Here is an 11589-nt window from a genome sequence, read left to right on the forward strand (position 1 = left end):
GTTCTGGAGAGGGCCCACATTGTCCCTCATCTTCCTTTTATCCCCAACGTACCTATAGAATCTTTTCTTGTTGCCCTTGATGTCCCTGGCCAGATTTAATTCTATGAGGGCTTAGCTTTCCTAACCTGATCCCTGGCTGCTCGGACAATTTCTCTGTATTCCTCCCAGGCTACCTGTCCTTGCTTCCACCCTCTGTAGGCTTCCTTTTTGTGTTGGAGTTTGTCCAGGAGCTCCTTGTTCATCCACACAGGCCTCCTGGTGTTTTTGCCTGACTTCCTCTTTGTTGGGATGCATCGCTCGTGAGTTTGGAAGAGGTGATCCTTGAATATTACCCAGCTTTCTAGGGCCCCTCTTCCCTCCATGGTTGTCTGATGGCACTCTACCAAGCAGATCCCTGAAGCAGCCTAAGTCTGCTCTCCTGAAGTCCGGGGTAGTGAGCTTGCTGTGCGCCCTCCTCGGTGCCCTAAGGTTCTTGAACTCCACCATTTCATGGTCACTGCAGCCCAGGCTGCCCTTGAGCTTCGCATTCCCCACCAGCCCCTCCTTGTTGGTGAGAAAAAGGTCCAGGATAGAATATTTGCTATGCCTGTTGGACAGGTGGGATTACGAGTTTTCTACTGATGCATGGTGTCCAATTATAGTTGTGGCAGGTTATAACAAAACAGACTGATAGAATATTTGCTATGCCTGTTGGACAGGTGGGATTACGAGTTTTCTACTGATGCATGGTGTCCAATTATAGTTGTGGCAGGTTATAACAAAACAGACTGTATCTTAATTATACCAGATTTACTTTACGTAGGTTTAAAATACGGGTTTTTTCTGTCGCTGTGTTGATGATGGTTGGAATAGTACACAAAAATAAGATACAGTAGTATAAGTAGACGATATCATCATTGGTCTGCAGAATGCATATATTTAATTTGCAGTTATTCAAGATGGCTAAAATAACTTACCTTTTGGTCTTTATATATCTCAAACTTGTGTGGCAATATTATTTGTACTCAAAAATCTATCTTTCATTGAAATCATGATGACTATTCATACACATACATGCACACACACACTTGTGCACAAATACGTATACTCCATCGTGTGTTAATTTTATTATGTGGTGTGGATAAAATCCTGTAGTCATTTTCAAAAGTATCCCTCTGCTCCAGGGGAGTTCAAGATTTTGGGTTTTGTGGTTTTTTTTAAACTGTCAACTTTTTAATTTTTGGTAGGCATCACATAGCAGTGACAGTCTTTGCTGCTGCTGCTGGCTACTAGCGATCTTTTTTTTCCTTGCATTCCCATGGAAACAGGTCTAATTAGCACAAAATTGTTTCTAAAAATTAGTATTGTATTTTAAAATGGCGTTTTTACTGTCACTTATATAATAACTACATCCTTGTAACGCAAAATCAAAGCACAGCTTTGTGTTACCTGACTGGTCACTGGCTCCAGTTGTAGTTTCATTCTCAGGCAAAGGGGTATCAGAGTAGGTAGAATATTAGACTTTTTATTACTTCCATGTTTTATTACTTTCAGTTTGCTAATTACTTGCTCTCCAAATATTAGATTTCAGGGTAATTGCGTAATTAACTGGTACAGTTTTGTATTTGCTCTAAAATACAAATGTACATTCCAATTAACTTAGGGCTGATTGCACTACTTTTTATTGTTTGCCTGATATTTATTAGGATAAGTTAGGTTTTTTTTGTTCTTGATGACAACCATATTTTTAATAGCTTGTTCAGCTTCCCAGTTTTAAACATTTGAATGGCATTGTCTGTTTCAGGTTTCAATCCTGAGCTGAGATCATGCAGCCAAAACAATTCTGTCATTTTCTGACACTGAGACTAGAAAAAGAGCATTGTTTTGCATGTATTAAAAAATGCTCTGGTTAATCTTTTCTTGAGGAAAGAAGGAAGCTACTCTGAGAAGCTCCTGATGACATTCTGCTTTGATGAAGGCCTTGTGGACGGGATTTTTCTTTGCAATCCTCATGAAAATCTGCCCAAATTTGGCCAAATCCTAAATATGTCAAAAATCTGTGTTCATGTTATGCAGAAATTATCTAGAGCTTCACATTTAATCATGATAAAGATGATGTCGGCACTTGGGATGCTCCAGGTTGGGGCAGCAATTGCATTCCAGAATTACGGATTGAGACCGAATGGAGTGATCTTTCTTGTGCTTCCTTTTCTTGCTCTGCCCAACCGAGGGAGAACAAACAGAAAGCAGGGTGCACATTCAGAGATGACAAAAAACCCGAGTCAGCAGGGCTTGGTATAGAAGAATGAGCATAATGTGATAGAGTAGAAAGGAACAGGAATAGATTGGTTTGCAATATATTGGGGAGGGTGGTATCTTGGTGTAGCCTCTTAGAGTTCGTATACAAAGCGCCTTTTATTTATGTAATGTGTACAGGAGCTTTTGGTAAATGTGCTGTCCTATGACCAAGTAACAGAAAAGCTGTAGTTAGAGAGGAATAAAGCTAGTGTTAAAACAAATGAGAATAACAAATAAAAATACAGACGCAGCCAGTAGAATTGGGGAACATATCTTTGGTTTTACAGTTATTTTATCTTATGCTTCTTATGGATAGGACTGGAGATAAAACCCAATTGTTCAAGGACCTTACAGACTTCCCTGTCATCAGAAAGAAAAAGGAGGAGATCCTGGATGTGCTTTCTAAAATCCAGTTGCATCTGCTGGACATTCGTAAACAAATTAAGAATCCTTCTGCAGAATATGTTACAGTTTCTGGTCAAGAGGTAATATGGTATCTATTATATATGACTGTACCCTTGCTTGTCTAGAAAATAGCTTAAAAGTTAGGCTTGACTAGAACTCTTGATTTAGTATGATACTTGATGAGGTCATTTGACTATAATCTTTTCTACAACTTTAAAGAACAGTTTTGTGATAATGTCACTTTCTTATTTGTTGTCAATTACTTTAGTTTTTTTATATAATAAAAACACATTAGTGCAGTTGAATTTGGTTCAGTAATGCTTTGCTTTTCTGTATATGTAAAAACACTTGCATATTTCCAAGGTTAATTATGTGGCTATTAAGTGCTGAAATATTCTCAGAGAAGCACGAAGCTCAGCATTAGGTTAATTTGAAGAATGGTAAAGTGATTTGTAATTACTGATTAAGACTATAATTTGAAAGAAGGAAGAGAAGAGGAACAGTATTAAAGAATGATAAATGTTATTTTACTTTTAATTCTTAGAAACGGTGGTTGCCGACTGGAGCTTTTGTTTGCTAGATGCTGTGCGAGTGTGGGCAGGCCATGCTCCAGCGAGCTGAGAAGTTCAGTGCAAAAAAAAAAAGAAAAAAGAGACAACAGATCCTGCCAGATTTGTGGGGGAACTGAAAGGGGCAGTGAGGTAGCACTGTTCAGCATTGTCCTTTGGGAACTGAGAGTAGGAAGGCTGGAGAAAACTCCACAGAAAATTGGGAAGAGAAGGGAGTTAGGAAACTGAATGAGAGTTGCGAATAAAAGAGATGAATCAGTGAGAACAGGGAGGGAAGGAGCTGGAAGCAGCCCCCTTTCACACTGAGGACCTAGGAAGCTGAGAAAGACCCAAGAGGCACAGCAGGGAGCAGACAGGCAACGCTGAAAGTGAGAGAGAATGTGAGAAGGGATGAATTAGAGAGAGCAGCATTTGGTAAAGACCTCGGGTGGGTATTTCTTTTGATGGTGAAGTTGAGAAGAGGAAACATGTGGCTAAAGAGTTGGGTAGGCTGTCAGCATGGATGCTGAAGTCCAAGAGGAGAAACATGGAACTGTGCTTTTGAGTGTTGTGTGAGGAAGGGAAGAGCCAGGATTTCAATTTCTCTCAGAGAGGCTGGTTTAAGAGGTGGATGATGATATGTGTGTGAAGGAAAGGAGAAGAGACAAATTGGTCAAAGAGAGGAGAGCATCTCAGGAAGTAGTCGGATGTGAACTAGACAGGAGAGTTTCAGAAACCACCAGTCACTATGCACACATTTAAGAGAGGAAGCCTTTGTAGCAGGGGACAGCTCAGAAACCATTGCAGACAAAGAGATCTATCTTGGTAAGTTCATGAAAGGAGCTGTAAGAGGTTATGGATATCTGTTATTTAATTACGTCTGGTATGAGTGTTTCAGAGACATCAAAAGAGGCAGTAGAGGAAGGGTTCGAGAAACTCTATCCCTACCGAAACCAGGACACCATCTTCTCTAAGATAGTTTCCTCCTTTCAGTGAGGAAAGGAAAGACACTAAAGGAATGGAAGTAATGGAAAGGGAATTGTATGAAAGCAGCAGAACATAGACATAACAAGAGTGTCTTTGAGTTGAGCTCTTTCTTCCTCAGATCTGTATGGTATATTCTTCTTATGTCGTTGTATCACTCTGATAGATTTAGTATTCAAACACTTCTTTGCAACAGACCTGGGCAGAAGCAGGTTTATGGCTTGCTAGTTCTGGAGGAGAGAGAAGCTGCCAGGAAACTTCTTCTATGTATCTGCCCACTCTGAACACCTGTTCAGGGAACAGGCCTTCTTGGAGAAAAAAAAAATTAAATTATTTGCTCCTTCGTGTGTGCCCCCAAGCCCATGATTATGAATACATGGTTAGATTTTCAGTCAGCCCATAGTTTACTAACTTATGTCTGTCAAGTTCCTGTTAGAGTTCTGATGAAGATCCAACTGACACATACCTTTTCCAAAATACGAGGTTACACCCGTATCTATCTTATCTTTTGTTTCCAGACCTCTAATGTAATTCGTGGTGTGCACTAAACAGGACAGAAAGCTGTCCAGCTAGTGATAGCATTCCTATTTGTTTCAGGCAGGATTTAGAGAGAAATTGCTACATTTGGCAAATGTTTTCTTCCTGTATGGCATAAGCAGTGCTTTGGGCCCAGTTTATTTAGTGCTGCAATTATTTATATAATAGGGCTAAGAATTAAAGGATGAAAAAGCAAATGCTTTTGTTGTTTTGGAGAAGATTGCAACCTCTCTGCTTGTTTCTCACTAGCCACACAAATAAACCAGGCAATTGAACTGGCTGTGTTAATTTAGACTGTTTTGAGTATAGTTAGTCATCCAGCATAGACGCAAATGTGGTATTACTTGCTGTCTTCCTTTCGTAAACGCAGCATATTTAATTGTTTTGAGATTAAATTCAGAAAAAAACGGCAATACCAGCACATCAGCAACACCACTAGTGGCAGCAGCAGTTGGCTCATTTTCAAATCTTTGCAGATCTCTGCTTCTACCTATTTTCAGTCTTTTTGTCTCGTGTATTATGCAATTTCAGGGTTTCTACAGTACCAAATATTTTTAAGGCGTCTTAGGTAAGTTAAGAACTAGTGCTCTATGTCCTTGCTGGAGTCTTGTGCTCATGTTAGGATTATTCTTCTTGTTTGTAGTTGAAGGTGATTGCTGGCTATTCTGGTGAGGTGTGGAAGGTTTTATCTAAATCATACTAACTGTAATGGAAAAGCTTTGTCAGATGAGAGTCTTGTTTTTCTGTAAAGGTGATCAGATTCTGGGTTAATCTGATCTCTTCTAGAAATTAATTTTCCAGCTGAATTCTTTTATTTGAGAATGCCTCAATTCTTTGATGTCTAGGACCTCAGGCTGGTGTTGTAAAGAAAACTGACATGAATCAGATAAAATACTGCAATAAACACGTTGTCTAAATTTCACTGCACTGAGCCTCTTGCCATTGCTGCTAGTTTCCCCTCTTCCTTCCCTTTCTGACTCCAGGTTGATCCAAACTTGAAGAAAGGTACAGTAGATACAGTGCTAGCTTTTGAGATTTTGAGGTCTTGTCTGTGAAATGTTGTAACTATGGCTCAGTATGAATCGCTGATCCCTAGGCCGGAAGGCACATCTCACTGATAAGGAGTAGCCTCAGTACAGGTGGTATATAGTGTAGAGTCCATGTAAATGCTGAATTCTCTACAAGGCCTGGTCAGGATCAGGTAAGCAAGACTTATGAGCTTTAGTGTGGTTTTGGCTTGATAAGAGGGAGGTGAGGAGAGCATGTCAGTGGATGGAAGAATAGAAGGGCAGAGATGGGGCAGCAACATGGCAGGGCACAAGAACAGCTCAGGATTGGAGTTGCTCTTTTGGCAGAAAATGTGTATGTCATAATGCTCACTTCTGCAGGGAAAAAACATTAGCTTCTGGTCTGCTCAGTCTTTTCAGGCTGAATATGGTTTTCCTTTGATGCATGCAGATTTCTTAATATACGATGATTATAGTTCTGTAGTCTTCCTAACTTCACATGATGTGTAATACTACATTTCTGTTTATTTTAGTTTATGATAGAAGTCAAGAATTCCCATAAATCATCTGTGCCATCTGACTGGGTTATGGTTAGTAGGTATGTAAAATGTCTTTGAAGTTTGTTCTATTTTAATATATAAGAAAAAAAATGTGGTATTTTGGTATTATCATTAATTATGTACACATTCTCATTGCTCCATGTGGTTGTGGTTGTGTTTTTTTTTTTTTAAACTGAAAACCAACCAACCAAAATTGTTATGTTAATTTATTGCCATAATAAGTTTTGCTTAAACTGGAGTTCTTAAAATGTTTATTTTTACATGGTGGATCCTCAGTGCACTATATTACTTGCTTAATCTTTCAAAGTACATGTACTGGTGTCAAAACTACGGTTTTGATTCAGTTGTGCCTGTAGTTTGTAGATACAAATCTTTCATAAAATTTTGATCTTATTTTATTCAGAAAGGTAAAGGTAGCTGTGCAAATATCTCTGCATTTCAATTAACTTAGTATATTTAAAATATTTTACTTGTTCATACAGACAAGCTTTGCTTGCTTTGGTACGTAGTGTTATGTTAGCATGATTTTAGATAGTTTTGGATACTTTTTCTAGTAGGTGAAACAGAGATGGACTGAATTATGTAGTTGGCTTTTTTCTTTTCAGTCATTTGTTTTATTATTTAAACAGGTTGAATACCTTAATGTTATAACATGAGCACAGACATCTCACACCAGAAATAGGTGTAATTAAGGTGAACTCTGAAGTGATGTTCTATTCACTTATGCAAGAATTCAGTATTAGAAGTGCACAGATTAGACAGAATTAAGATGATGAAGAACAAATTACAGCTAATCTGGATTTTGTAAAAGAATGCCTGGGAATGCCCAAGTGAGTCCTTAATGAAAATACATAAATAAATAGCAAGTGCCCCAAATGGAAACTAGTATCCATGCAAGGCAGTCTGTATTTACTAAGTTTATTTCAGCCTTATCATGAAGTTTTCCTCTTTAAAGTGAATTTTTTTCTTGGAGTTCATTGTATATGCAGTCACACACAGAAAAGTCATCCATTTGTGTAACGTACTGCTGAACAGAATTTTGTGAAATATATAAACATCAGTGTTATGTGCTACATTGTGAAAAACATTTAAAAAGCCTTCTGAATGGGCAGTGGTGCAGTAACCGATCACTTTATTCACAATAAAGATCATTGGAATCAATAGAGTTTGGTACCACAGTAAAGGAACTTCTTTTTTAACATCCATTTTCAAGGCTCACAGAGAGTAAGAAAACTAGTCCAATTTTGCATGTAGATGGTGTAACTGATTGCGTAGTAACCTTGATTTCCTATTTGGCTTTTCTCTGTCTTCCAGCACAAAAGCTGTCAGCCGTTTCCACTCTCCTTTTATTATAGAAAATTACAGACATCTGAATCAGCTCCGGGAGCAGCTAGTCCTTGATTGCAGTGCTGAATGGCTAAATTTTTTAGAGTAAGTTTACAAAATAGAGTCAGTTTTTATCATTGTATTTTATTTTATTTTATTTTTGCTATAAGAACAGAAAAAGGAAGATGTTTATCTTAATTGAATTATCAACTTCTTTTTTTATATTGTCCACAACTTTAAAGATAGTCAATTAAAATATTGTTCTTCAGTTTAAAGCATTTGAAGGCAAGACCTTTGCAGATTGAGTCCTGAGACCAGCAGTGACATCTCTGATTTTAAAATTCTGATGAAAATACACTATTAAATATATAAAGTGGCTCTCAAAATTTGAAAACTAATATCACAGCATTAAGTACCTGAAAGTATGACTGAGTGTATATGAGTGAAACCGAATCTAGTAGTTTTATTACTGAAGTACAATGTAAGTGAGATGACAAAAGAATTTATTGTACAACCTAACCAAATTCACTTTTAATATTAATTGAAATAAAGTATGGCTTCACTGCTAAGTGTGCCATTACTAAAAATAATAATAATAAATTAAGTACAATTGCAGTGATACTTACAGTTTTTGAGGTAGGAATGTTCAGGGTGTTTGGGCAGTGGCTTGGGTGAGTGTGATTCTCTATAGCCTTATATTTTGTATGCTAGCCCTCCAACTGACTGTGAGTCTGCTTGCTAGAAAGTAATGGCAGTGTTATTGTCCCTCACAACTGGCACGGAAGATCTGTTTGTCTCAGATCAGAGTTTTGAATGAAGTTATTTGACTATTTAGCCAAAGGATCTTTAAAATGGGAGTTTTAAAAATATTTCTCCAACTTCTGAATACCTTTGATTTTTCAGGTGTCTGGTTATCAATTTTTTTTTTTCACTTCCATGAATTACAGACCCACTGAAATTGTTCCTCATGTCATGCAATAATAATTGGCTCACTTTACCTTGTGCATTTTTCCCTGCTGCAAAAACTTAACAAGTTCTTTCTGAAGTTGTCTCACTGAACATAACTGATGCCAAGGTTTGCCTCCTAGTAGGAACCCAGCAATTCTGTAAATTGTGTAGAAACTAGAAGAACGTTCCAATTCACTCTGCTCCAGATGTGTGGCCTTTGGAATACTATAAAAACAGTTCTGTTAAATAATTTTTGTGACTATATTAGCCATGTAAGTTTGAGTAGACCTATTTTAACTTTTCTTCACTTAGATCTGCTGCTTTTCATGTTCACTTTGCTGTTTTCAATAGTGTTGTATGATAGCAGCATACAACAAGGATAGACCTGTGTGTAGGAAAGTGCTCTTCTTCCCCACCCCTCCATTTATTTATTTATTTATTAAATTTTGCTTCCCTACTGGTTTTATATTCCATGTTGTATCTTTGAGACTAGGAGAGCTAAAAAAAGAAATTCTTGAGGACTAAGAGAATGAACTCTACTGAAAACTGTGTTCTCCTGGTAACGTCATTATTGTACTGGGGGAAGCAATACCATAAATGGAAAATGAATTCTTGTATTTTCTGTTGTAGATACCACATTTTATTGAAACTGTAGACAACTGCTGTGTTCAGGCACTTTTAGTTTTGTTTTTTTTTTACTGTAACTTATGGTTGAAGTGAATTGGCAGTTGGGATTCAGTTGCCACTGTGATAAACAGTGGCATTTTTATAAACCTCATTTAGGCGGCAGGAATCAACTGCAGACCCTTTATATGCTATCTAATGAATTTAATTTTGCCTGCTTTCTTGTGCTTAAAATTAATTCACAGTTACAAGGGAGCATGAAGTCCGTCTTGATTAAGATTGTGTCCTCATATTGTAAGTTAATACACTGCTGGGAGATTTGAATTCAGAGTAATTTAAAGACCATAGGAGACCTGTGAGAAGCATGCATGGTGTATATTTTAACAGTACATTTGTATCTATATGAAATTTTTTTCTCTTTTCTTCCTCGTGTTATTTTTTCCTGTTTTGGTATAGCCATTTCAGTGAACATTATCACCCTGTGTCTCAAGCGATTGGTCACCTAGCAACTATCGACTGTCTGTTCTCATTGGCCCAGGTGGCTAAACAAGGAGACTACTGCAGGTAATCAATTTTTAATTTTTATTTAGGATTTTATAGCTAATTATAAGAGAGTATTTTAAAAAAATTGATTTTAATATGTGTACTACAACAAAATGCATTATTAAAATTGTTTACAGTAGTTTCAACTTAATCTGATTTTGTAAAGCAACATTTCTGGGCTTAATGCAAATCTGTAAGCATTGCAGTTCAAACTTGACATCTTATGTTTGTCTGTCTATTGTTTGACCTAAGTCTAGTAGATGATATCTCACATGTATATAAATGTATGTTGGACTTTGCATGGAAATTTTTTTTCCTTTCTTTCTTTCTTTTTTTTTTTCCCAGCAAGGTCTGAATTTATAATGTCTTTCTAATACCTAAGATTCTAAGTTGTACGAGGTATGTTTCAAAGATGTATTTCAGGTAAATAATAGGTAAATATTAATGCTACCTTCCAAAGCAGTGATGATGCCTCACATAGGATCATGTGTTAGATCTGATGAGCTGTGTAATTCTCTCTACCCAAGACCCACACGTGCACGCTGGGCACCGCAGCCTGGGACTCTTGTGGTGCCGAGGCTGTCCCCCCTGCTCTCTGCAGGGGGGGTGACGTGAACCCTCAAGTCCTCCTTCCGCAGAGGTTGGTCCAGAGCTGGCTCCTGAGCATGTACACCCTGCAACTCAGGTCTTCTTCCCCCTCACAAGCCCACATCTCTTGCATCCACACAGAGACAGTCAGTCTCACTGGGGTGCCTTCTTCCATACTTCGAGGTCTCTGTCCCCAGAGACACTGGGCACTCACTGAGCCACTGCTTCAGCTTGCTGAGTGCTGTCCTGGAGGCCAGCACTTACTGTTTCTGAGGTTTACTATAGACACCCCTGCAAGGGCTGTTCGTTTCCAGTCCTCAGCCATTCCCTCTGCTAGACAGTCCACATACTCTCTTTTGAAAAGTGCTGTGTGTAACTTTTTAAATGTTGTCATTGTAGGACTGCACTGCAAGCGCTCAGACAATTGCTTAGGAATAACCATATGAATTAGTAACATTTGAGACTTATGGAAATACAGCAAATCATGTATTAAATGTATGTGGAGGAAGGGAAATCAGCTTACATATGCTTCTGCTTTTATATAGCATTAAAGAGAATATTGATCACTTCTGGACTTTTGGGATCTTTTGTACCTCTATCAAAATCGCTTTGAAAGTAATTGCTCACTTACTTCTGTATACTCAGATGAGAAAACAAACTGAAATCTGATTAATTCACTGTGCAGAGTTTAAATAATTCACTGAATTTTAAAGAGTAGCTTAGAGCTTATAAACTGGCAGGAAAGAGACTTCTCAGTGAAACTTCAGCTGCAGGGAAGGTGTCAATAATTAATTTTGGAGGGCTACTGAGGGAAAGATGGGACTTTCATATTAACTAATTTAAGTATTTTGGAGGAATGTTTTTTGATTAAGTGCGGATTGTTTCATATCACTCTACCTGAGGCATGTAAATGAGTTGTGAAGTCAGGAGCACAGGTGCTCCATATAGCTGTTGGAGAGAGGTAAGCACCTCTTACAGTTTTGAGGCATCTCGGGACCCCTGTGTTGGGAGACTCATCCTTTGCACTGACTATGTGCAACATCAGGGCTCTCAGGCAGCAAAGTTAGATACCTAAAGACCATGGTGTAGGTAGCCCAGAGATCATCATCTGATGCTTGAGTATCCACTCTGCAGGCTGTGAATTTGTTTAAGGAATGCTGTTGAAAAGGTAGTACATGACCGCATTCCAGAGCGATTTACTCCCTCCCCCCTCCCCTTACTGCATGACACATGATTGTCTGA

At 38.1% G+C, this 11589-nt stretch overlaps 1 protein-coding gene across 1 annotated transcript in view; it reads left to right on the top strand.

The window, feature by feature from the left end:
- MSH3 (mutS homolog 3) overlaps positions 1–11589 on the top strand; it is a 123298-nt gene that overhangs the window by 78438 nt on the left and 33271 nt on the right. Inside the window, exons 15-18 of the mRNA XM_009331783.1 lie at positions 2594–2762; positions 6292–6356; positions 7633–7749; positions 9673–9780. Coding sequence (XP_009330058.1) covers positions 2594–2762; positions 6292–6356; positions 7633–7749; positions 9673–9780 — 459 coding nt within the window. The remainder of the gene's footprint in view (positions 1–2593; positions 2763–6291; positions 6357–7632; positions 7750–9672; positions 9781–11589) is intronic.

This window comes from Pygoscelis adeliae, unplaced genomic scaffold (assembly GCF_000699105.1).
Source record: "Pygoscelis adeliae isolate BGI_AS28 unplaced genomic scaffold, ASM69910v1 Scaffold19, whole genome shotgun sequence".
NCBI classification, from domain to species: domain Eukaryota; kingdom Metazoa; phylum Chordata; class Aves; order Sphenisciformes; family Spheniscidae; genus Pygoscelis; species Pygoscelis adeliae.